Below are 27,928 nucleotides of genomic sequence, written 5' to 3' on the forward strand. Positions count from 1 at the left end.
AGACCTGGCCGTCCCTCTAAACTTTCAGCTCATACAAGGAGAAGACTGATCAGAGATGCAGCCAAGAGGCCCATGATCACTCTGGATGAACTGCAGAGATCTACAGCTGAGGTGGGAGACTCTGTCCATAGGACAACAATCAGTCGTATATTGCACAAATCTGGCCTTTATGGAAGAGTGGCAAGAAAGCCATTTCTTAAAGATGTACATAAAAAGTGTTGTTTAAAGTTTGCCACAAGCCACCTGGGAGACACACCAAACATGTGGAAGAAGGTGCTCTGGTCAGATGAAACCAAAATGGAACTTTTTGGCAACAATGCAAAACGTTATGTTTGGCGTAAAAGCAACACAGCTGAACACACCATCCCCACTGTCAAACATGGTGGTGGCAGCATCATGGTTTGGGCCTGCTTTTCTTCAGCAGGGACAGGGAAGATGGTTAAAATTGATGGGAAGATGGATGGAGCCAAATACAGGACCATTCTGGAAGAAAACCTGATGGAGTCTGCAAAAGACCTGAGATTGGGACGGAGAGTTGTCTTCCAACAAGACAATGATCCAAAACATAAAAGCAAAATCTACAATGGAATGGTTCAAAAATAAACATATCCAGGTGTTAGAATGGCCAAGTCAAAGTCTAGACCTGAATCCAATCGAGAATCTGTGGAAAGAACTGAAAACTGCTGTTCACAAATGCTCTCCATCCAACCTCACTGAGCTCGAGCTGTTTTGCAAGGAAGAATGGGAAAAAATTTCAGTCTCTCGATGTGCAAAACTGATAGAGACATAACCCAAGCGACTTACAGCTGTAATCGCAGCAAAAGGTGGCGCTACAAAGTATTAACTTAAGGGGGCTGAATCATTTTGCACGCCCAATTTTTCAGTTTTTGATTTGTTAAAAAAGTTTGAAATATCCAATAAATGCCATTCCACTTCATGATTGTGTCCCACTTGTTGTTGATTCTTCACAAAAAAATACAGTTTTATATCTTTATGTTTGAAGCCTGAAATGTGGCAAAAGGTCGCAAAGTTCAAGGGGGCCGAATACTTTCGCAAGGCACTGTATGTACATAATGTGTTAATTCATATTTCATAAGATCCCTTTTCAAGGTCAAATTTGTAACAATTCTTGTTTGCTGTAACACTTTTTCAATAAAGGAACATTTCTAAAAATGTAAAATTTTAATTAATGTTTTATTGGAACAATCACAACTTCATGATTTGGTATAAAATCAACACAGATATCAAGGCCTGTTCAGGACCCGTACAACAAGAGCACCTAACAGTTGATTTGTCATGGTGAGAGAAAAACATGAGAAGGTACAAAATTGTGCTTTTCAGTGTGAGCATCAGTGAAAGGAAGCCCAGTAAGAACTTCAATGAATCCTCTCTTTCCTGAGGTGTAAAGGCCAAGTGGTTCCCCCTGGCCTGAGCAGATAGTTACTATCTACCTAATCTGGGTGCCAGACTGGATCTGCTGTCAGCACCACTCCCCTGGTGGCCATGCGAAGACAAACTAGCCTGGCTAGAGCAGAACCAGCCTGGCACCACCCACGCAATATCTATTACCTTCTGCATTAGCCTCTGATATTATAGTAACACTCTAGTATACAGTACAGAAATGACAAGGTATTTACTTGTCATTTCTACCTACTAAGTATGTTGGTATTCGTTAAATCAAGCACCACAAGGCAACATTTGGTACCAGGTACCAACAGTTACCAATTGTGTTGAATTCTGTTAGCCTACCAGAAAGTCTCCATCAGTCTTTGATATTGTAGTTCCTGATCTTGCCCCCCCTCGCACTAGTCTTGGTCTTCCTGGCGGTGGCAGACGGCCTGGCTGGTGTCATCCTCTCCAGGACAGGTGCTCTGCACCCCTTCACCCCCACTGCCTTGTCCCCAGGGCTAGGTTCATTCAGCTCACCATCACCTGGGTGCAGATGTGTAGAAATTAAATTCCAGCCTTGTAAAAGGTTGTTTCATGGGCAGAATGAGACAGTGAGTGAGACTGTGTGTTGCAGTACAGTGCCTGTCTCCCTCAGTTCCAAACAGACAGTGAATGAGGGCTTATTCCCACAGAGAAACACAGACACACTCACTCAGTGCTGCCTGATCAAGGACATTATTTCCAACCTGAGACGCCTTTCAAAATGTTAGCAATGAAAAGTCTGCTGGCTGTGAAATCCAACCCCCTGCAAGGTATTTGAGGTTGAATACAATGTACCGGGCAGCACTGAAAGCATCTGCGAGGATGAGGCCTAAGGGACTGCCACCGAAAGTGACTGCGGTGCAGAGCGCCTGCATGGCTGCCTAGAGACAGAGCTCACATTGTGCTTATCTGAATCTCTCTCCACCGCACAGAGACACAGAGAGGCAGAGGCTTATTGCACCAACATCTCCATTATCTATACTACTGTACAACACCATGGTTACCATTATCCCCTCTCCTGACAGAGTACTAAATACTAAGTAAGTATGTGTTCGTAACAACACAATTCAACTTGGACACCTTTATGGACGTTCCTTATCTTCACCAATGCGTCTAAAGATTGCCTATCTATACCAACGCGTCTAAAGATTGCTTTCCTCTCATTTACCCAGCAATTATGATATTGGTATATACCACAATCCTCTTTGTTGAAGTCTCTGATGGTATACACTTGTTGCATGCCCTCCCAGCCCCATTCTCCTCACACGTGAGAGCCCTGTGTGTTCTTCTCAACGTTTACTCAGCATAATGTGGAAACCCTTGGCAGTCTACTGTTGGGCCAACTGTGATGCAATGCCTCTGTTCTAAATCCCAATCTGAAAGATGGACACTGTGTTGGATGACCTTCACTACTGTCTGTGACCTGTTGCAGCGGCTGCTGCTGAGGCAAGACACATACGAACACGCAGCAATAGATCCAGGCTATCAGTCAGCACTTCTTCTAGCAGGCGGTGGCTGTGTTGGTGCCAGCCAGGCCTGGCCAGTGCCGTGGGCTCTGCAAACAACACCAGTGTCAACAGAGCCAGACCTAACCCATGAGTGGCTCCCCTGTCCACTGATTGAGAAACTGTTCCCAGTGCAGAACAGAGTCCCTGGTCAGAACCTTCACCCTGTCACCGCTGTGATCTGGCCCCAGACTCAAGGTGCATCCCAAATGGCACCCTATTCCCCATGTAGTGCACTCATTTTGTCCAGGGCCCATAGGGCTCTGGTCAAAAGTAGTGCACTAGGGAAAAGGGTGCTATTTGGGACAGATACAAGGCCACCAGTTGGGCAACCTCCCTCCTCCTCTGTGGCCAGACTGCAACTCTGTCTTTACTTTAACCTCAGCTAGGTGAAATGATAAACACTATTATCATCATCTCATACAAATAGCCTTTCGGTCTGAGGCCTAGTTATTGGTGTGTGTGTGTGTCATGAAAGAGTGATACTGGACTTCCTGTACCAGATACTCCGCTAAGTGCTAAATGGCCAATAGAATGCAGACACACCAGTGGGTTTATAATGGTGTGACTCACAGGGGGGGGGGGGGAAAGAAAGAAAGAAAGAAAAAGAGAAAGGAGAGCGCTGACAAGAAATTAGACAAATACCTTCACATCACTGTCTCCAGGTAAACTCTCACCTCTCTCAGAACAGCTCTCCCGGGGTGTGAGTATGGAGGGGCTGAGACCTCTATCTAGTATCTGCCACACCTCCCTTAGTGAACCCTCCGTCGCCACCGACGACAGCAGTAGAGGACCTGACGGGCTGGAAGCGGTTCGTGACCCGAGGTCCAGCTGCAGGGAGCTCTGGGATTGGCTGATAGGTGGGGTGTTCTCTTTAGTCCTAGGACGCTGAGGAAGAGGAGAGAAGATGAAGTGAAAACACGGTCTTTGTTTTAATTAACAACTTATTACTCAGGTATAAATAAGTAATATTACATTTTGCACATAATTTTAAACTGAGTATGATACCAGTGCTATGTTTTCTCTGTTGCTATAGTTAATAATGCAATATGTAACTTTTTGGGGACGGACCAAATTCACATAGACATGTGTTATAGATCTGTCCCTCTCATTGAAAGGAAGTCTAAGAAGCAGCAGATATGTTCTATGTGACTATTTCTATGTGTCCCGTTCTTAAGTTTCATTTTTGCATCTTTTATTATCAAGCAGCTGAAAATACAACATTGTTGGTTATTGAAAATATATTTCACAGCAGTTTAGATGGTACAATGTTTCTCTACAATATACTTGCTTTTTAGTCACATAAACTGAAATTAGGCGAACTGTTAGAATTTTAGCAACCAGAAAATTGCAGAGGGATAAATGGCAAGACATCAACTCTGTCTATTGAAGTGAGTTGAGAATCCAAGCTCTTGCAGTATTGGTCCTCGGGTCAGGTGGTATCTGACACTGTAGACAGACATTACTGTTATTACCTCATGTCTGTCTGTGTCCTTGTGCCCCTGGCCCCAGGGGTTGATGACCCTGTCTCTGTCTCCACTCTTGCTCTCTGAGAGGAGAGGCCTCACCATGATAGGAGCCCCCTTCCTCTGCTCCCTCTGGGCATACTGCAGCTCCTGAAGAGAATCATGGTTTACTCTGGTGCTCCCTCTGATGGTCACACAGAGTACTGATCATTTTCTATTTTATTTTTCACCTATATTTAACCTGGTAGGCCAGTTGAGAACAAGTTCTCATTTACAACTGCAACCTGGCCAAGACAAAGCAAAGCAGTGCTTTAATTTAGCAATTAAACATGTGAGTGATAGATGTGCAGAAGATGAATGTGCAAGTAGAGATACTGAGGTGCAAAGGAGCAAACAAAATAATAATAATGGGGATGAGGTAGTTGGGTGGCATATGTACAGATGGGCTATGTACAGGTGCAATGATCGGTAAGCTGCTCTGACAGCTGATGCTTAAAGCTAGTGAGGGAGATATAAGTATTTAGTCAGCCACCAATTGTGCAAGTTCTCCCACTTAAAAAGATGAGAGAGGCCTGTAATTTTCATCATAGGTACCCTTCAACTATGACAGACAAAATTAGAAAAAAAATCCAGAAAATCACATTGTAGGATTTTTTATTTATTTATTTGCAAATTATGGTGGAAAATAAGTATTTGGTCACCTACAAACAAGCTTTCTGGCTCTCACAGACCTGTAACTTCTTCAATAAGAGGCTCCTCTGTCCTCCACTCATTACCTGTATTAATGGCACCTGTTTGAACTTGTTATTAGTATAAAAGACACCTGTCCACAACCTTAAACAGTCACGCTCCAAACTCCACTATGGCCAAGACCAAAGAGCTGTCAAAAGACACCAGAAACAAAATTGTAGACCTGCACCAGGCTGGGAAGACTGAATCTGCAATAGGTAAGCAGCTTGGTTTGAAGAAATCAACTGTGGGAGCAATTATTAGGAAATGGAAGACATACAAGACCACTGATAATCTCCCTCGATCTGGGGCTCCACGCAAGATCTCACCCCGTGGGGTCAAAATGATCACAAGAACGGTGAGCAAAAATCCCAGAACCACACGGGGGGACCTAGTGAATGACCTGCAGAGAGCTGGGACGAAAGTAACAAAGTCTACCATCAGTAACACACTACGCCGCCAGGGACTCAAATCCTGCAGTGCCAGACGTGTCCCCCTGCTTAAGCCAGTACATGTCCAGGCCCGTCTGAAGTTTGCTAGAGAGAATTTGGATGATCCAGAAGAAGATTGGGAGAATGTCATATGGTCAGATGAAACAAATAGAACTCGTCGTGTTTGGAGGACAAATAATGCTGAGTTGCATCCAAAGAACACCATACCTACTGTGAAGCATGGGGGTGGAAACATCATGCTTTGGGGCTGTTTTTCTGCAAAGGGACCAGGACGACGGATCCGTGTAAGGGAAAAATGAATGGGGCCATGTATCGTGAGATTTTGAGTGAAAACCTCCTTCCATCAGCAAGGGCATTAAAGATGAAACGTGGCTGGGTTTTTCAGCATGACAATGATCCCAAACACACCGCCCGGGCAATGAAGGAGTGGCTTCGTAAGAAGCATTTCAAGGTCCTGGAGTGGCCTAGCCAGTCTCCAGATCTTAACCCCATAGAAAATCTTTGGAGGGAGTTGAAAGTCCGTGTTGCCCAGCAACAGCCCCAAAACATCACTGCTCTAGAGGAGATCTGCATGGAGGAATGGGCCAAAATACCAGCAACAGTGTGTGAAAACCTTGTGAAGACTTACAGAAAACGTTTGACCTCTGTCATTGCCAATAAAGGGTATATAACAAAGTATTGAGATAAAATTTTGTTATTGACCAAATACTTATTTTCCACCATAATTTGCAAATAAATTCATTAAAAATCCTACAATGTGATTTTCTGGATTTTTTTTCTCTCATTTTGTCTGTCATAGTTAAAGTGTACCTATGATGAAAATTACAGGCCTCTCATCTTTTTAAGTGGGAGAACTAGCACAATTGGTGGCTGACTAAATACTTTTTTGCCCCACTGTATACCTGCTGGAGCACGTGCTACGGGTGTATGCTGCTATGGTGACCAGTGAGCTGAGATAAGGAGGGGCTTTACCTAGCAAATACTTAGATATATGACTGGTGGGTGCTTAATTGTTAGTCTGGAAGGAGAGTTTACAGTCTAACTAGACACCTAGGTATTTGTAGTTGTCCACATCCTCTAAGTCAAAACCGTCCTGAGTAGTGATTCTAGACGGGCGGGCGGGTACGGGTAGCGATCGCTTGAAGAGCATGCATTTAGTTTTGCATGAATTTAAGAGCAGTTGGAGGATCTACATTGCAGTCCTAACCTGAGATATGACAATGTAGCTTTCACACTACTGTCTCATTGACATCAAGGGGTAAGTGATCAGACCTGTGTGGTGAGCTGGTACTGCAGTTGTTCTAGGGCAGAAAGCCGACCCTGCTGGTGCTGGGTGTCTCTGGATGGGTCTCTCTCTGGCTCCATAGACACTGGGTCTAGAGAGGTTTTGGGAGCAGACTGGAGAACTGAAAGAGAGAGAAATAACAAGAGAGTTATAAGTGTGAGAAAATAGCAAGGAGAGACATCTGTATACGTATGTGTGTGTCAGTGGAGGCTGCGGGGGGAGAATGGCTCATAATAATTGGTCTACACGGACAAGTTCTGGCCTGGTTTAGATCTTATCTGTCGGAAAGATATCAGTTTGTCTCTGTGAATGGTTTGTCCTCTGACAAATCAACTGTACATTTCGGTGTTCCTCAAGGTTCCGTTTTAGGACCACTATTGTTTTCACTATATATTTTACCTCTTGGGGATGTCAATCGAAAACATAATGTTAACTTTCACTGCTATGCGGATGACACACAGCTGTACATTTCAATGAAACATGGTGAAGCCCCAAAATGGCCCTCGCTAGAAGCATGTGTTTCAGACATAAGGAAGTGGATGGCTGCAAACTTTCTACTTTTAAACTCGGACAAAACAGAGATGCTTGCTCTAGGTCCCAAGAAACAAAGAGATCTTCTGTTGAATCTGACAATTAATCTTAATTGTTGTACAGTCGTCTCAAATAAAACTGTGAAGGACCTCGGCGTTACTCTGGACCCTGAACTCTCTTTTGAAGAACATATCAAGACCATTTCAAGGACAGCTTTTTTCCATCTACGTAACATTGCAAAAATCAGAAACGTTCTGTCCAAAAATGATGCAGAAAAATTAATCCATGCTTTTGTCACTTCTAGGTTAGACTACTGCAATGCTCTACTTTCCGGCTACCCGGATAAAGCACTAAATAAACTTCAGTTAGTGCTAAATACGGCTGCTAGAATCGTGACTAGAACCAAAAGATTTGATCATATTACTCCAGTGCTAGCCTCCCTACACTGGCTTCCTGTCAAAGCACGGGCTGATTTCAAGGTTTTACTGCTAACCTACAAAGCATTACATGGGCTTGCTCCTACCTATCTCTCTGATTTGGTCCTGCCGTACATACCTACACGTACGCTACGGTCACAAGACGCAGGCCTCCTAATTGTCCCTAGAATTTCTAAGCAAACAGCTGGAGGCAGGGCTTTCTCCTATAGAGCTCAATTTTTATGGAACGGTCTGCCTACCCATGTCAGAGACGCAAACTCGGTCTCAACCCAAGTCTTTACTGAAGACTCATCTCTTCAGTGGGTCATATGATTGAGTGTAGTCTGGCCCAGGAGTGGGAAGGTGAACGGAAAGGCTCTGGAGCAACGAACCGCCCTTGCTGTCTCTGCCTGGCCGGTTCCCCTCTTTCCACTGGGATTCTCTTCCTCTAACCCTATTACAGGGGCTGAGTCACTGGCTTACTGGGGCTCTCTCATACCGTCCCTGGGAGGGGTGCGTCACCTGAGTGGGTTGAGACACTGATGTGGTCATCCTGTCTGGGTTGGCGCCCGCCCCCCTTGGGTTGTGCCGTGGCGGAGATCTTTGTGGGCTATACTCAGCCTTGTCTCAGGATGGTAAGTTGGTGGTTGAAGATATCCCTCTAGTGGTGTGGGGGCTGTGCTTTGGCAAAGTGGGTGGGGTTATATCCTTCCTGTTTGGCCCTGTCCGGGGGTGTCCTCGGATGGGGCCACAGTGTCTCCTGACCCCTCCTGTCTCCGCCTCCAGTATTTATGCTGCAGTAGTTTATGTGTCGGGGGGCTAGGGTCAGTTTGTTATATCTGGAGTACTTTTCCTGTCCTATTCGGTGTCCTGTGTGAATTTAAGTGTGCTCTCTCTAATTCTCTCTTTCTTTCTCTCTCTCTCTCGGAGGACGTGAGCCCTAGGACCATGCCTCAGGACTACCTGACATGATGACTCCTTGCTGTCCCCAGTCCACCTGGCAGTGCTGCTGCTCCAGTTTCAACTGTTCTGCCTTATTATTATTGGACCATGCTGGTCATTTATGAACATTTGAACATCTTGGCCATGTTCTGTTATAATCTCCACCCGGCACAGCCAGAAGAGGACTGGCCACCCCACATAGCCTGGTTCCTCTCTAGGTTTCTAGGGAGTTTTTCCTAGCCACCGTGCTTCTACACCTGCATTGCTTGCTGTTTTAGGCTGGGTTTCTGTACAGCACTTTGAGATATCAGCTGATGTACGAAGGGCTATATAAATACATTTGATTTGAATAATGAGTGTAATGAAGTGTAATGGCTGGAATGGTGTGAATGTGTTTGCTACCATTCCATTCACTCCATTCCAGACATTATTATGAGCCGTCCTCCCATCAGCAGCCTCCATTGGTGTGTGTGTGTGAGGGAGAGCAGAGGTGTCCAGGGTGTTTGTGTTATTCCTCCGGCCCCTGGGGCTGCGTGTGATCTCTGCTGAATCACCCATAATCCCGCGGGGCAGCAGGGATCAGGGTGACAGGCGGGGTGGAAGAGCAACACGGCAGAGAATACTTCCTGTCCCTGTCAACACTACCACACCACCGGACCAATCACAACACGGCCGGACCACACCACCGGACACTTTCCCTGCAAAGCCAATTCAAATGAGTTTACATTATACTGTTATCATAACATGGCCAATCAAATGAGTGTACATTAGACTGTTATCACGGACTAATTAAAAATAGATTCATAGTCTGGGGGATTAAGCTGTCATCATGCAGTATTGGTTATGTGATATCTGGTCTATATAGCCTAGCAGCCATTTGCAATATGATTGGCTTTAATATTGCAGATAGAACCTAGTCTATCAATTTAATTGTTTGCATAATTTCTAATCCCCCTTATTATACTTTTTTCCCTATATACTATCCCCCCCTACCCGACCCTAACCATCCCTACCCAACCATCCTTACCCTACCATCCATACCCTACCCAACCATCCCTACCCTAACCATTACTACCCTACCCAACCATCCCTACCATCCCCTCCCTACCCTAACAATCCCTATCACCCTACCCTAACCATCCCTCCCCTCCCTAACCATCCCTACCCTATCTACCATAACCATACTTACCCTACCTACCACAACTATCCCTACCCTACCTACCCTTACCATCCCTACCATAACCATCCCTACCTACCCTAACCATCCCTACCCTACCCAACCATCCCTACCCTACCCAACCATCCCTACCCTACCATCCCTATTCTACCCAACCATCCCTACCATCCCCTACCTACCCTAACCATCCCGATCCCCCTACCCTAACCATCCCTCCCCTCCCTACCATAACCATCCCTACCATAACCATCCCTACCTTACCTACCATAACCATCCCTACCTACCCTAACCATCCCTACCCTAACCATCCCTACCCTAAGTAATCCCTACCCTAACCATCCCTACCCTAACCATCCCTACCCTACCTACCATAACCATCCCTACCCTAATCATCCCTACCCTACCTACCATAACCATCCATACCATAGCCATCCCTACCTACCCTAACCATCCCTACCCATCCCTACCTTAACCATCCCTACCCTACCTACCATAACCACCCCTACCCTAACCATCCCTACCATAACCATCCCTACCCTAACCATCCCTACCCTAACCATCCCTACCATAACCATTCCTACCATAACCATCCCTACCCTAACCATCCCTACCATAACCATTCCTACCATAACCATCCCTACCCTACCTACCCATCCCTACCCTACCTACCATAACCACCCCTACCCTAACCATCCCTACCATAACCATCCCTACCCTAACCATCCCTACCATAACCACCCCTACCCTAACCATCCCTACCATAACCATCCCTACCATAACCATCCCTACCATAACCATCCCTACCATAACCATCCCTACCCTAACCATCCCTACCCTAACCATCCCTACCATAACCATCCCTACCATAACCATCCCTACCCTAACCATCCCTACCATAACCATCCCTACCCTAACCATCCCTACCCTAACCATCCCTACCCTAACCATCCCTACCCTAACCATCCCTACCATAACCATTCCTACCATAACCATCCCTACCCTACCTACCCATCCCTACCCTACCTACCATAACCATCCCTACTCTAACCATCGATACCCTCCCTAACCTAACCATCCCTACCCTCCCTCTCTCCCTACTCTAACCATCCCTACTCTCCCTCTCTCCCTACTCTAACCACCCCTACCCTAACCATCCCTACCCTCCCTCTCTCCCTACTCTAACCATCCTACCCTACCATACTTACCCTAATTGGAGTAAACTAAAGTGTTGTATCTTTTAATTCTCTGGTATGGTATTGTGAATGGCAATGCTGTTAGTATGTGTTTCTACAGTAGCGTCAGTCCAGAGGAGGTTGGTGGCACTTTAATTGGGGAGGACGGGCGTGTGGTAATGGCTGGAGTGGAATTAGTGGAATAGTATCAAATACATCAAACACATGGTTTCCATGTGTTTGATTCCAATCCATTGGCTCTGTTCCGGCTATTACTATGAGTCGTCCTCCCCTCAGCAGCCTCCTGTGCGTCAGTCCTACCCTCCAGTCCAGCGTCGGTCAGTTGTGCCCGGAGCCTGTTGCCCATCTCAATCAGTTGCTGTTTGTCCCTGGTCAGACGGGCGATACACTGCACTGCTTGCTTCAGTTTGGACTGAAGGAGATGGGCATTGAGAGGGGCACTGAGCTTACCCCCCTGTACCCCCCCACACCCTGGCCCGTACCCGCCTGCCCCACCGGACCTCAGGCCCAGGGACAGCTGCTGTTGCCTCAAACACAGGTTTTCCTCCTGGAGCTGCCTCACCATTTCACTCTGGAGGGAGGGAGGGAAGGATGGGTGTATATTGACCAGGGTTGTCACCATTATCACGATAATACAGTACCAGATTTTCCATGGCAAAAAGAACAACATGAAGCACACTAAACTCTTTAGTCCTTTAAAAACCTGCTTTATGTGAAATATTGTGTGCTATAGTTTGAAAAATAAACAAATGTGATTCTGGGTGAAAACATGTTTCTTGTTTCCAACATTAATATGGACAAAACAGACACATCAAAACCATGGAACGTAGACTCACTGCAACGGTCAAGTTAAATTAAATAAAAATACAAGTGCATCCCTTTCCCATGATCTAAGGGTGCTCTCTGGTTGAATTGTATCTTTCAAATTTGAATAAGTTTCATTTAGATTTTTAAGGTTAATTACATAATGATTTCGAGACACAAAAACGATATGATTATACATTTTGTTCTATACAAAATTATACACATATTTTTCTTCTGGATTTTAAAAAATTATCCCGCGACGACATTTTCATATCAGGCAACGCCACATGGGGTCATAACCCCTAGTTTGGGAACCACTGCTCTATGTCTTGTCATTCATTCTGAGACGGTTTACCTCTTCACAGACGATGGGATCCCTTCTGCTGGCGATGTCAATCTTCAGTGCAGACACCTGGTCACAACAAAAGTTTGTGTGATGGCAGTGTAAAATCTGTTATAATAAGCTGACAAATACCCTGACCTCAAATGTCATTGTTACGAAAGTGTTTTGTGGGCTATCTGACAGAGGATTCCAGTAAAGTTGAATTAAAACACCAAAAATCATTTTTTTTGCCATTTACATTCATTGTCTACTATCTTTGTTTGTTTAGGGTGGATTAAAAGTCTTAGGTTTGAGGCAAGCTGTCACTCGGCATTACCTGGTTGCCCAGGGCAACAGTTTCCAGGTTGTTGAGGATGCTTCCTTTCTGGTACTCCTCTTTCTCCCGCCTCACTTCCTCCAGCTCCATCTCCACGACAACCAAACGCTGACGTAGTCCTCTCTCCTCAGACGACCAGCTCCTCTTCTGATTGGCTAGCTCCAGACGCAGCTCCTCCCCCTCCATCTGTTTGGTGTGGCACTGTGGGGAGAGAGCGTGACAGAGAGCGAGAAAGAGGGGGCTTGCGGGTGGACAATGACTACTAATATTGTTTTGAAATCCACCAACCGTTGCCTGAATACAACAGTGCCTGCAGTTTAAATGATAGAAGGGCTGATTTGGGATGAAGAGAGTCAGTACCTGTTTGGTGAGTGAGGCCAGGGCAGCCTCCAGGTGAGCTACCCTGACCTCCTGTTTCCTCAGAGCTGCTGTGTTGGCCACCTTCTCTACTCGCTGGCCACCTGCAGTAAACATTACATAGACAATGGCTATGAGTTTTATGTTGTTATCGCTTTTTATATTTCAACACCAAGTCAAATTCCTATAATCATTGTTGAATGGAAAATAAAACTTATTTTGCTCATTTTAATTCTCAGCATAGCAGTAGACTGAAACACAAGTAACCACCACTCTCAGATCTCTGGTCAGAACTTTATAAGGTGCGACAAGTGATACCATTATCTCTGTTCTAGTACCATTATATTGTATATTATTGAAATGTCGTCCTACCGATGGTCTCGTTGAGGGAGCGGATGTGGTTCTGGAGGTATGCGTTGTCGGGGGCGATGGGGACGAGTGTGGTTGCCGGGGTAACCGTGGCGGTGTTCTGGGGTCTGGTGGAGCCCTCTAGCTGGTCCTCTAAGCGCCTACACCTGGCCTTCAGTTCTGCTACCTCCTCTTCTAGAGCCTGGGTATACTCTGGGGTACCTACCACTGATAAACAAACAAACAAACAAACAACACACACAGATTTCTCAGTGTGTGACTGAGTTATGATTATATTACTACCCTTCTCTATTTCCTAAAGGTCGAGGGTTATGCCTCCACAGCCAGTCCATTAATAACTAGCTGTAACCATAACCATAAAAACTCATATTACACTTTATGTTGACATTAATATACTCCTTACAGGTCTGCACTCGGCTGTGTGACGGGTTAGTGTTGACAGCTGTTGGTCTGGGCTTTGAGCTAGTTAGGGGCCAGCAGGATGATGGGGGTAGTGATGGTGATAGGGTGCTTTTTAAGGCTCTGGTAGGGTGCGGGTGTTTTTTGTGGTGGGAGGTGAATGGATGGGGGGGCTAGGGATGTATGGGGTTAGGGATGCACGCATAGTAGATTTGTTTGTGGTGCAGGTGGGAAGGGGTGTCGGTGTGAGCCAACACAGAGTAAGCAGTGGGACATGCTGGTGCTGACAGTTGTTGGCCTGGTGCTTTAGCGAGTTGTCAACAGGTTGGGGTTGAGGTGTGGGTGGATCCAGGACTGTCTGGGCCGTCTAGGGTTGTGTGTTTATACCTGCCAGGCTGGGCTGTGCAGCACTGTCAGTTGGCTTGGCTGAGTTCTGTGTTGGAAGCTGGGGTAGAGGTCCTTTAGGGATCTGGGTAGAGGTGTCAGGGAGTCCTGGAGGATGAGAAGGCTGGCTGAGATCCTCCATGTCCCTCCTCATCTGGGCTATGACAGCCCTCAGACTGCTGTTCTGCTGCTGCAGCCGATGGATCTCGTCAGACGGCAGCTCTCCTACAGAGACACCACCACCAGGTCTGTGGCCCTGCAGTGCAGATAGCTAGACAGACAGAAATAAATACACGCGCACACACACAGAGACATGAACGCGCACACACAAACACTCATATATGCACATACACACACACACTCACTCACATAAATAAACACAGATGCATACACAATAATATCTGGCTGTGAGCAGTTTCAACCAATGACCACTAGATGGAGGTAAGGTTCTGATTGTAGTTGTTGGTTGATGGGGGGCAAACATTTAAACCATCATATATATCAATCATAGTTTTTTTTTATCTTCAAAACATACTTTAACGCATGCACTATTAACTCAAAACCTGTGACCATACCAACAGATGCCTCACAAGTCCTCAACTGGCAGCGTCATAAAATAGTATCCGTAAAACACCACCTCAACGTCAACAGTGAAGAGGCGACTCTAGGCAGAATTCCTCGGTCGAGTGTCTGTTCTTTTACCCATCTTAGTCTTTTATTTTTATTGGCCAGTCTGAAATATTGCTTTTTCTTTGCAACTCTGCCTAGAAGGCCAGCATCCCGGAGTCGTCTCTTCACTGTTGACGTTGAGACTGGTGTTTTGCGGGTACTATTTAATGAAGCTGCCAGTTGAGGACGTGTGAGGCATCTGTTTTTCTAACTTGACACCCTTATGTACTTGTCCTTTTGCTCAGTTGTGCACCGGGGCCTCCCACTCCTCTTTCTATTCTGGTTAGAGACAGTTTGCACTGTTCTGTGAAGGGAGTAGTACACAGCGTTGTACAAGATCTTCAGTTTCTTGGCATCAGACCACTTGGGCTGCTCAAGGAAAGGGCACCTCCTAAAAAAGGCTGTGGACGGGACCAGAGCCCCCCTCTAGGAATGGAGGGGTATCATAAGGGTAGAGATAACACTCAAGTGTGTGTGTGTGTGTGTGTGTGTGTGTTGTTGTAAGCAAGAGTTCATATGATAGAATGGGAGAAGTCGCTTTAGATAAGAGAGGAATCTGGGCATTGAAGAAAGCCAAGTAACTCCACTGAATAATGGAAAGCAGAACAGTAGAACCTTTGAATAAAGGAACAATTAACTATTGAATGGAGAACAGAGAAAGTATTGACTGGTAGAATACAGAAAATAATGAATGAAAGGTCTGAGGTCAAAGTTAGGGTACTATTTCTGGAGTACACCCTGAAAAAGGGCCCCTCTGAAGAAGAGGAAGAGTAGGACAAATAAGGGAGAAGAAGGTCTAGTATCCGATTAAGTTCAGACCAGGAAGCTCAGTAGCACCAGGCCAGGAGGAGGAAGAGGAGGGTATAAACCAGATAAGCCGTATAACTTTGGCAATTAATCAAATGGTAATAGAGGCGGTGTTGACAGGAGCCGAGGGCTGTTTAAAGGCTACCACTTCTGGCCTGGTAACAGCTTATTTTCTCGGTCTCTATTTCTCTGTGTCTGTCTCCCATATTCTATCACTCTCCCCCCACTCCCGGCAGTCTGCCCTTATGATCAGTGGTTTGGCTGTTATCTGTTAGCTTGGTCAGAATGTGAAAGCGTAAGGCTGGCTGTAGTCTGTTGGAGTGGTATAAGGGCTGTCAGAATGTGAGAGAGAGGGTGCAGCCATTCTGTCAGAAGGCTGCACTATTTAAAGACCTTCACATGCCAAAGATTAACCACCAGCCTGGAGACAGGGGTGAGGGGATGCCGTATCAGTCATGCCCCCCCCAAAATCCATCTCTCACACCCAAACTCCACTCCTCCCCATGCTTCCGCCTATCGCCCTACTCACTTTCTCTCACTATCCAGGACACATGTGGGGCTCCTGCTGTTCTTCAGAATAGCTGTGGTAACATCACTCAAGGGCTAGGGTTTCTTGGGTAAAGTCAGTTCCCTCCCCTTCTTACCCCCCCACTGTACTGTAGTCTAACACCCTACGCCAGCTCCCACTACAAGTGGGACTCAAGTGCTATTTTTAGAATAGCTGTTGTAACAACACTGTTTGTGGGGTGAAGGGGTTAGTAATACAGAACATTTCTCTTTTGCACACAGAAATAGATCTGCAGTAGGACATTAGGTATTATTATCTCTTTCTGTCTCTCTCTCATAACAGGCCAGTCCTGTTACTGTAACCCATCACTCTCACCTTTAACTCTGTGGCAAGTAGTTACAGCTCCAACATGATTGGATGACATCCCTCCCCTGTGTTTTAGTTGGTCTCTCACCTGTTCTCTGATTGGCAGACCCAGGGCCTGGTCTCTCTCCTTGGTAACAGTGTGCAGTAGTACCGACATGTCCTGTAGTTCTCTCTCCTTCTCTCTCAGCTCCGCACTAGCCTGAGGTCAACAGGAAATACAGAATCAAAATGAACTGATGATGAGGAGAAGCCTCTACCGATCTTGACCATATCTTTCTACCTCGACTTGCACTGGTATATGGGCTCACTAGTATTATACAATGGTGAAAAGTACTTAAGTAAAAATACATTAAAGTACTACTTAAGTAGTTTTTTTGAGTATCTGTACTTTACTATTTATATTTTTGACAACTTTTACTTTACTACATTACTAAAGAAAATTATGTACTTTTTACTCCATCAATTTTCCCTGACACCCAAAAGTACTTGTTACATTTTGAATGGCTAGCAGGACAGGATAATGCTCAAATTCAAGCACTTAAGAGAACATCCCTGGTCATCCCCATTGCCTCTGATCTGACGGACTCACTAAACACAAATGCTTCATTTGTAAATTATGTCTGAGTGTTGGAGTGTGCCCCTGGCTAACCGTAAATATTTAAAAAACAAGAACATTGTGCCATCTGGTTTGCTAAATATAAGGAATTTTAAATGATTTATAATTTTAATACTTATATATTAGCAATTACATTTACTTTTAATACTTAACTATATTTAATAGCAAATACCTTTTAGACTTTTACTCAAGTAGTATGTTACTGGGTGACTCACTTTTACTTGAGTAATTTTCTATTAAGGTATCTTGATTTTTACTCAAGTATGACATTTGGGTACTTTTTCCATCACTGGTACTATATACAGTTGAAGTCAGAAGTTTACATACACTTAGGTTGGAGTCATTAAAACTTGTTTTTCAACCACTCCATAAATGTCTTGTTAACAAACTATACATAGTTTTGGCAAGTTGATTAGGACATCTACTTTGTGCATGACACAAGTAATTTTCCAATAATTGTTTATGGACAGATTATTTCACTTATAATTCACTGTATCTCAATTCCAGTGGGTCAGAAGTTTACATACACTAAGTTGACTGTGCCTTTAAACAGCTTGGAAAATTCCAGAAAATGATGTCATGGCTTTAGAAGCTTCTGAGGCCTACCTTCAAACTCAGTGGCTCTTTGCATGACAACATTGGAAAATCAAAAGAAAATCAGCCAAGGCCTCAGATTTTTTTTTTTTTGTAGACCTCCACAAGTCTGGTTCATCCTTGGGAGTGATTTCCAAACGCCTGAAGGTGCCACGTTCATCTGTACAAACAATAGTATGCAAGTATAAACACCATGGGTCGCAAATGGGTCTTCCAAATGGACAATGACCCCAAGCATACTTCCAAAGTTGTGGGAAAATGACTCAAGGACAACAAAGCCAAGGTATTGGAGTGGACATCACAAAGCCCTGACCTCAATCCTATAGAAAATTTGTGGGCAGAACTGAAAAAGCCTGTGCAAGCAAGGAGGCCTTACAAACCTGACTCAGTTCCACCAGCTCTGTCAGGAGGAATGGGCCAAAATTCACCCAACTTATTGTGGGAAGGTTGTGGAAGGCTACCTTAAATATTTGACCCAAGTTAAAGATTTTAAAGGCAATGCTACCAAATACTAACTGAGTGTATGTAAACTTCTGATGTGAATGTGAATAAATAAATAAAAGCTGAAATAAATAATTCTCTCTACTTTTATTCTGACATTTCACATTCTTAAAATAAAGTGGTGATGCTAACTGACCTAAGACAGGGAATTTTTACTAGGATTAAATGTCAGAATTGTGAAAACTGAGTTGAAATGTATTTGGCTAAGGTGTACAGTATGTAAACTTCCGACTTCAACTGTACCTGTATGTGAGTACACCTGTATGAGGAATGGAGAGTCTCACCTGGTCTCTAGCCTGTGTCAGGCCCTGTATTAACTCTTCACTGTGCAAGTAGTGTTCAGTCTTGTTGTCTTCGCAGCGTCTCTGCCACTCCAGCTCCACCTGGATTCTTCTCTGCTCTAGAGCCTTCTCTCGCTCCACACCCACAAACAGCTGCTGCTTGTACCTGGGATACACATGCATGCAAGCAAGCAAGCAAGCACATACACACACACACAGTTAACACCTGAGACATACACACATATACAAATAACCCTTTTACCTGCATAAAAAAACACACAAACCAACCTTTCCGTCTCCCCCCTGCTCCGATCAAGTTCGGTCCGTAATTTGCTTTCTATCTCCTGCAGGGCTAGCAGTTCTGTGTCCTTAAAAACCGTCTCCTTAGAGATCTGAGTGATGTACGTGTCCCAGCCACTACGAGTCGTCTCCAGCTCCATACGAAGCCTTCACAACACAATAACACACAGGTTGAAGTTGTCGTACCGAAACAACACTAAAGTGTTCACCTCCTTTTATTAAGAATACCTTTAACATCCTGGAGGAGAGCCATGAATCTATCCAGTGTTGTGTTACAAAATGGTAGCTGTGTTTTGCAGCAAAAGGAAAGGTGAATTATTACGTGGATTATAATGAATGTACATTTTTGTATGGGTTGATTTCAAAGTGGAAATTACAGACTTCAGAAGCTTTTTTAAACCTCAAATACACTACAAGTTTAGAATTTCCTGCATTGCAGGAAAGTTCTCCTGCAACAGGGTGATCAAATTAAGATCCTACACCTGTATATTTTCACTGTATATTGTAAAGAGTCATTTATGATCAAAGTGTGATGATTGCTAAATGTTCTGTGTGTTTCATCCCATTAAGAGCGGGCCTTGGAGGCTCTTTTCCTTTCACACATTGTTACATAATCACTGCTTCCTGACAGACAGCTTCAGAGTAATGTATGCCCACACACTGTCTCACACACTCCCTCTCACTCACTGAGCATGTGCAAACACTGTGATCATCCAGGGCTTTGGACCAGAGACACACGCTTAAATAAAGCACATACACACTCACACAGAAAAAACAGACAGCTAATGCAGAACGTGCAAACACACACACACACACACACACACACACAGTGTTTCACCTGTCTATCTGTTGATCTCTCTCTCGCAGTGTGTCCTCGTGGTCTCTCTGGGTCCTATGTGTGTGCGTTGCCATGGCTTCCAGTTTTGACTGTAGCTGACCGCTATGTGTCTCCGCCTGTCGTAGCTGTTCTCTGTGAGCGTCCTTTAACGCATCCAGCTGAGCCTCTCTCTCACGCACTCCCCGGTCCAATTGCTCATGCCTATAGATAGGAACATCAAAAGACTCACCATTAGACTACCATTAGTCTAGGACTACTGCTGATATGCTGGTAGTTTGTCTTTGCGGTCTTATGTTGAATTTGTATAGCAAGACGCACTTCTTGTTGTAGACTTCCTCCTCTCTCTTCCTCTTGGTCTGTAGAGCTTTTAGTTTGTCCACTAGATCCTTTATCCTGAGAAATGACAATCACATTTTATCTAAGACATGGGAAACGATGGGAAATAATGTTGGCATGAATAACTCTAAGTCAACGTGGTAGGACACACACACACACCTTGCGTCCTTGACGGCAGTGATGTCCTTTATCTCCCAGTGTCTGTGCTGTAGCTGTGTGTGTGTGTGCTGACAGAGATCCTCTGAGGCCTTCAGGGCCTCCACAGCCTGAGCCTGGGCCTGGGAGTGGACCTCTGTTTCCTTAGAGAGCAGCTTCACCTGGGGAGAGGCACGCACCCACGCACATAAAGTATCAGCACATATCTTCCCATCTTACTCAGCAGTTTTACCTGGAGGTAGGTAAACACACACACACACACACACACACACACCTGCTCCTTACCCTGAGTTCGTGAGACAGGACCACGGATCTCATCTCATCCATCCTCAGGTTGAACTCATGCTCTCTCTGCCTCATCTCATTATCAAAGTCTGTCATCATCTCCTGAACATGTGAGGGATAGAGAGGATGATGAATTCCTGATGAAGCTTCCAAATATCCCAGACAGACATCCCTGAAAGGTATATTTCCAGCTGACCTATTCCAGACGCCATACACAGAGCCAAAACTAGCAGACAAGCCAGCCTCATTCATCACAGCAGGTGTTAGCACCTTCTCTCCTTACGTTACAGATTTAGGTGGGGCTGTGGGGGTAATCACACACAAACACACACATTCGCACACACACACACACAGTCAGACTAACATACACATACAGTGCTGCTCAAAGGGGGGTATTCTCTCTAGAGATCGAGTGACACAGCAAAGAGCCAGGACAACAGCCAGCAGCAGGACACGCTGCATGCCACAGAGTTTAGACTGAAATACCACACTCACACAAGTATGCTCAAACACAAACACGTATACATAAAAACACACACAGAGGTTTAACAGGCAGTTGGTATAGTATTAGTATATTATTAGGATCCCCAAGGCAGCAGATACTCTTCCTGGGGTCCAAACAGAGATTAAACAGCACATCAAACAAAACATTGTGCATTATACAAATTTACATTGCTCCATTATTACATAATAATCATGTGTGAGTGAGTGTGGAGTGTGTGTGTCTCTTCACAGTCCGCGTTGTGCCGTGATGTGTCGTTTGATCTAAAACATTTTTACTGCTAGCTTGAGGTTAAAGAGTTCCATGTAGTCATGGCTCTATATAGTCCTGTGTATTTCCTAGCCTCTGTTTTGGACTTAGGGACTGTGAAGATACCTCTGGTGGCATGTCTCGTGGGGTATGTATGAGTGACTGAGCTGTGTGTTAACCGATTGAACAGACGGTTGGGTATTTTTAACACGTCAATACCTATCAAAAAGACCAGTAGTGATGCAGTCAATCTCTCCTCTACTTTGAGCCAGGAGAGATTGATATGCATGCTGTATAAATTAGCCATCCGTGTACATTGCTCTGACGTTGCTCTGTTCTGAGCCAACTGTAATTTGCCTATATACTTCATTGCAGCATTTGACAATGTCAGCTTATAATCTAGGGTTACACCAAGCAGTTTAGTTTTGTCAACTTGGTAAATCGCCACATTATAAAACTGACTACAGCTAGCTGACGTGTATAATGTTTAGTCATCTGCGTACATAGATACACACAGGCTTATTCAACGCTAATAGGTCAAAAGTAAAAAAAATGTAGAACAGTTGAGGGCCGAGACGGCTGCCTTGAGGAACACCACAATATCTGGTTTATGTTAGAGGCTTTCATTAAAGAAAACACTGACTGTGTTCTATTAGATAGGTAGCTCTCAATCCACAATATGGCAGAGGATGTAAAGCCATAACAGATACATTTTTTCAGCAACAGATTATGATCGATAATATCAAGTCTAGCAATACAGCTCCCACAATCTTCTTATTATCAATTTCCAATCATCAGTCATTTGTCTCAGTGCCGTACATGTTGAGAGCCCTTCCCTATAAGAATGCTGAAAGTCTGTTGTTAATCTGTTTACAGTGAAATAACATTGTTTCTGGTCAAAAACAAATTTACTATTTTAATCCGGGTAGATTAACTGTTTTTTCATCCAGACTGTAATTGTAAAGATATCGCCCATCTGGCTGATCTGGTTTAAATGTCTTGTCTGCATGTGGTTTCCACAGGGAAAGGCGACTCTTCTGTTAAAATTTGAGAAAAGCGGCCTACCACTGCACCCTCCCACTTCCCTTATATTTTTTATTTTATTTAACCTTTATTTAACTAGGCAAGTCAGTTAAGAACAAACTCTTATTTACAATGACAGCCTACCCCGGCCAAACCCTAACGACGCTGGGCCAACTGTGCCCCGCCCTATGGGACTCCCAATCACAGCCAGTTGTGATACAGACCCTGGTTAGATTCCAGGCTGTAGTGACGTCTCTAGCACTGAGATGCAGTGCCTTAGACCGCTGCGCCACTCAGGAGCACCATAAAAAAGCCCCTTGCCAAGTGTGTGTGTACCTGCTTCTGTAGAGCCAGCTGTCCCTCCACCTCCTGGACTCTGCGTTGGAGATCTCGTTTCATCCCGTCGTACTCCGCTCTCTGCTTCTGAAGGTCCCCAGCCTGACCGCTGAGTGACAGAAAGATGACACACAGTCACACACCATACCCTGAAGCCATCATGACATTGGCAAATACACACACACCGGATGCAAAAGCCATCATGGCATCAGGAAATACACAGACACCAGTCACTGAAACCACCACGACACTAGATTACCTCTCAAAGTTGAGAACACGGAGGAACCATGGAGAGGGCTTGCACATATTTCAGGCTAAGTGTTTTGCCTGCTATGAGGCTAAAAGAGTTACACAGTTCAAATCACTTACATTTTAGTCATTCAGCAGACACTCTTATCCAGAGCAGTGATTGCATACATTTTAATACTTATTTCGTACTGGTCCTCTGTGGGAATCGAACCCACAAAATGTTGCAAGCGCCACGCTCTACCAACTGAGTTACACTGGAACCGAGTATACAACAGAGCCTAAAACTGTAGTGAAATAATAGTGAAAACTTAATAATAATTTAAAATTAAGTTACAGCCTACAATATAAACTGTGCACTAAATGCCATATACAGTGACTTCAGAAAGTATTCACACCCATTTACTTTTTCCACATTTTAGTGTGTTACAGCCTGAATTTAAAATGAATTAAATTGAGATTTTTGGTCTCTGGCCTACACACAATACCCCAAAATGTCAAAGTGGAATTATGTATTTTCATTTATTTATTTTTTACAAATGAAAAGCTGAAATGTCTTGAGTCCATAAGCATCAACACCTTTGTTATGGCAAGCCTAAATAAGTTCAGGAGTAAAAATGTGCTTAACAAGTCACATAATAAGTTGCATGGAATCACTCTGTGTGCAATAATAGTGTTTAACATTATTTTTTTAATGACTACCTCATCTCTGTACTAGAGGTCGACCGATTATGATTTTTCAACACCGATACCGATTATTGGAGGACCAAAAAAGCAGATACATTTAAAAAAAATAATAATAATTTAATAATGACAATTACAACAATACTGAATGAACACTTATTTTAACTTAATATAATACATCAATAAAAAGCTAATAATGAAACATGTTCAATTTGGTTTAAATAATGCAAAAACAAAGTGTTGGAGAAGAAAGTAAAAGTGCAATATGTGCTATGTAAGAAAGCTGACGTTTCAGTTCCTTGCTCAGAACATGAGAACATATGAAAGCTGGGGGTTCCTTTTAACATGAGTCTTCAATATTCCCAGGTAAGAAGTTTTAGGTTATAGTTATTATAGGAATTATAGGACTATTTCCCTCTATTCCATTTGTATTTCATTAACCTTTGACTATTAGATGTTCTTATAGGCACTTTAGTATTGCCAGTGTAACAGTATAGCTTCTGTCCCTCTCCTCGCTCCTCCCTGGGCTCGAACCAGCAACACAACGACAACAGCCACCCTCGAAGCAGCGTTACCCATGCAGAGCAAGGGGAACAACTACTAGAAGGCTCAGAGCGAGTGACGTTTGAAACGCTTTTAGCGCGCGCTAACTAGCTAGCAATTTCACTTCGGTTACACCAGCCTCATCTCGGGAGTTGATAGGCTTGAAGTCATAAACAGCGCAATGCTTGACGCACAACGAAGAGCTGCTGGCAAAACGCATGAAAGTGCTGTTTGAATGAATGTTTACGCGCCTACTTCTGCCTACCACCGCTCAGTCAGATACTTAGATACTTGTATGCTTAGTCAGATTATATGCAACGCAGGAGATGCTAGATAATATCTAGTAATATCATCAACCATGTGTAGTTAACTAGTGATTATGATTTATTGTTTTTTATAAGAGAAGTTTAATGCTAGCTAGCAACTTACCTTGGCTTTACAGCATTCGCGTAACAGGCAGTCTCCTTGTGGAGTGCAACGAGAGAGGGGCAGGTCGTTATTGCGTTGGACTAGTTAACTGTAAGGTTGCAAGATTGGATCCCCGAGCTGACAAGGTGAACATCTGTCGTTCTGCCCCTGAACGAGGCAGTTAACCCACCGTTCCTAGGCAGTCATTGAAAATAAGAATGTGTTCTTAACTGACTTGCCGAGTTAAATAAAGGTATAAAAAAATATATTTAAAAAAATTCTATCGGCAAATCGGCGCCCAAAAATACCAATTTCCGATTGTTATGAAAACTTGAAATCGGCCCTAACTAAATTGGCCATTCCGATTAATCGGTCGACCTCTACTCTGTACCCCACACATACAGATAAGTGTAAGGTCCCTCAGTTGAGCAGTGAATTTCAAACCCAGATTCAACCACAAAGACCAGGGCGATTTCCCAATGCCTCGCAAAGAAGGGCACCTATTGGTACATGAAGAAAATAAATGTAAAAAAATAAACCTGACATTGAATATCCCTTTGAGCATGGTGAAGCTATTAATTACACTTTGGATGGTGTATCAATACAACCATTCACTACAAAGATACAGGCGTCCTTCCTAACTCAGTTGCCGGAGAGGAAGGAAACCGCTCATGGATTTTACCATGAGGTCAATGGTGACTTTAAAACAGTTACTGAGTTTAATGGCTGTAATATGAGAAAACTGAGGATGGATCTACAAAGGCATTGTAGATACTCCATAATACTAACTTAATTGACAGAGTGAAAAGAAGGAAGCCTGCACAGAAAAAATATATTCCAGCCTCCCGAGTGGCGCAGCGGTCTATGGCGTCACTACAGACCCGGGTTCAATGCCAGCCTGTGTCATGACCGGGAGACCCATGAGGTGGTGCGCAATTGGCCCAGCGTCGTCCGGGTTAGGGGAGGGTTTGGCCGGCCAGGATGTCCTTGTCCCATTGCGCTCCAGCGACTCCGTGTGGCAGGCCTGGCGCATGCATGCTGACTTCGGTCGCCAGTTGTACTGTGTTTCCTCCGACACATTGGTGTGGATGGCTTCAGGGGAAAGTGAGCAGTGTGTCAAGAAGCAGTGCGGCTTGGCGGGGTCGTGTTTCAGAGGATGCATGGATCTCCACCTTTACCTCTCCCGAGTCTGTATGGGAGTTGCAGCGATGGGACAAGACTGTAACTACCAATTGGATATCATCAAAAAGGGGTAAAAAGTATAAATATTCCAAAACATGCACCCTGTTTGCAATAAGGCACAAAAGTAATACTTTGCTAAAAAATGAACTTTTTGTCCTGAATACAAAGTGTTATGTTTGGGATTAGGGTTAGGGTTCCACTCTTCATATTTTCAAGAATGGTGGTGGATGCATCATGTTATTGGTATGCTTGTCATCGGCAAGGAATAGGGAGTTTTTTTATAATACAAATAAATGGAATAGAGCCATTCCTCTGCAAAATCACAGAGGAAAATATGGTCGACTCGGCTTTCCAACAAACACTGGGAGACAAATTCACCTTTCAGCAAGATAATAATCTAAAACACAAGTCCAAATATACCAAGACGACATTGAATGTTCCTTAGTGGCCTAGTTACAGTTTTGACTTAAATCTGCTTGAACATCTACGGCAAGACTTGAAAATGTCTGTCTAGCCATTATCAACTCCCAATTTAACAGAGCTTAAAGGTGTGCAAAGCTCTTAGAGACTTACCCAGCAAGACTCACAGCTGTAATCACTGCCAAATGTGATTCTAACATGTATTGACTCAGGGTTGTGAATACTTATGTAAATTTGATATTTCTGTATTTAAATTTCAATAAATTTGCCAAATTTTCTAAAAACATGTTTTGCTTTGTCATTATGGAGTATTGTGAGCAGATGGGTGAGAGAAAAAAAACACTTTAATCCAAATTGAATTCTGGCTGTAACAACAAAATTTAAATGTGGAATAAATCAAGAGATATGAATACTTTCTAAAGGCACTGTAAATGGACACTTACTGGGTCCTCCTGTCTAAATATAACCCATACAGATGGGCCTGGTGAGTCACCGTGGGGATAAATAGATTGTTGTACACATCAGCTTTAATAGACATCTTTGTTTGAGGCCAGACGCCGGCATTCTTCTCTCAGCATGATCGTTAGGCTGTCCTCTAACTACAGTCAGTCAGTGACAATTACTGGAAAACAGTGAGGGAAAAGAAGCCCCCAAAAGAGCTTTGTTTGTGTCTTTTGAATTGGAATAAAATTGGGGAAACCATCCCACCTGTACCCCACTTCCCGGCCCTTAACCCCATCCCACTCACCTCTGGAGCCTCTCTAGCTGCAGCCTGTGTTCGGCAGCTCTCTGCTGGCTGTGTCTCACCTCCCTTGCCTCGCTCTCCCTCTCCTCCTGCAGCTTGGCTATCTGGATACGTAATTGACTCAACTCCTCCTGCCTTCAATAAGGAAAGTCACATGTTAAAGCTGGAACAGTCCTCTCAGTGACAATAGTCAATGTATTCCAGGGGGTCATGGGATACATAACAAATAATACAACATTACTCTCTCTCACACACAATGTTATAAAATACATTTGATTGAATGATTGACCTGGCAGTCTCTGTGGCCTGTGCGCGGGCAGCCATGGCGTCATATCTCTCCAGCTCTCTGTCTCTCTCCTCCAGCACGGCCAGGTTAAAGCAGAAGTCCTCCTTGAGCTGCTGGAAGCGTTCCCTGAGGAGAGAGAGCTGTTCCTGGGCATCACGGAGGGACATATCCTGCTGCTGGACCCGTAGGGTCTGGAGCTCCTTCCACTCTTTCTCCTTACATGCCAACTGGGTGTCCAGGTCAGCTCCATCATTAGCCTGCATGGCTAGAGAAGACACACACACATCAAAGTCTAGAGGGTCAATGCACACACTGCATCGTGAAAACACTTTACACACACACACACAATTTCCGAAATGAAAGCAGACGTTGCTCGCTAAGTAACGCGTTATCTAACGTTACATTACCGTTAGGAGGGCTAAGCTAGCAGCTGGTTTTCTAACGCTAACGTACCTCGACAGCATGCAACTAACTAATGTCGCTCTTATAAAGAGTTGTTTAGCTATAGATATATTATCGTTTGCAGTCAACACTTTGTTAAAATGCTAATTTGAGTTCTCCCGCTGTTTCTATGGAAACCCCTGCGTTGTCCGTCTGTGTAATTCGTCCGTGTAGAAAATGTGTTTGTGAAGAACGAAAAGTACCGCTACTACAAAATGTTATAATAAAAATGTTTATGTACAAACTTGTTTAGGTCTTTAATGGGTTCAGATGACTTTATCAAATAGCTGCTATGGCTCTCTTCTATGCAGGCACATGAGAAAATATTATGTTCATTGCTGTGTAATGTAATGTATTGTTATAGCAAATGTACGCAAAGCATTCACCATACTTGGATAGAGATTGAGACTGATTAAACGAGGTTCTTCATTGACAGCCAGCCAGAGAAGTTATGTGCTGCTGCTATGCAGAGAGACAAAGGAAGCTGATGACAGAGGAAACCAATAC

General features: G+C 44.2%; 1 protein-coding gene across 5 annotated transcripts; it reads right to left on the reverse strand.

Annotated features, from left to right (window-relative positions):
• Window positions 1-1,167: 1,167 nt before the first annotated feature.
• On the reverse strand, window positions 1,168-27,594 carry ccdc57 (coiled-coil domain containing 57). Of its 5 annotated transcripts, none has more exons than XM_021576231.2 (21): window positions 27,434-27,594; window positions 26,984-27,245; window positions 26,698-26,829; window positions 22,467-22,575; window positions 20,357-20,458; window positions 20,075-20,232; window positions 19,898-19,972; window positions 19,580-19,780; window positions 18,730-18,888; window positions 18,445-18,607; window positions 16,538-16,648; window positions 14,103-14,370; window positions 13,320-13,523; window positions 12,951-13,051; window positions 12,591-12,791; window positions 12,287-12,343; window positions 11,428-11,698; window positions 6,856-6,989; window positions 4,412-4,552; window positions 3,614-3,824; window positions 1,168-1,932 (listed from the first exon to the last, which is right to left on the reverse strand). In XM_021576231.2, the coding sequence occupies exons 2-21, from the start codon at window positions 27,241-27,243 to the stop codon at window positions 1,763-1,765; spliced, it is 3,228 nt and encodes a 1,075-aa protein (XP_021431906.2). In that variant the 5' UTR covers window positions 27,244-27,245; window positions 27,434-27,594; the 3' UTR covers window positions 1,168-1,762. The 5 variants fall into 5 exon arrangements, with proteins under 5 accessions (XP_021431906.2, XP_036811950.1, XP_036811951.1 ...); XM_036956055.1 differs by having other exon boundaries at window positions 27,388-27,589; XM_036956056.1 differs by lacking the exon at window positions 4,412-4,552.
• Window positions 27,595-27,928: the final 334 nt, after the last annotated feature.

Source organism: Oncorhynchus mykiss, chromosome 20 (assembly GCF_013265735.2).
Source record: "Oncorhynchus mykiss isolate Arlee chromosome 20, USDA_OmykA_1.1, whole genome shotgun sequence".
NCBI classification, from domain to species: Eukaryota; Metazoa; Chordata; class Actinopteri; order Salmoniformes; family Salmonidae; genus Oncorhynchus; species Oncorhynchus mykiss.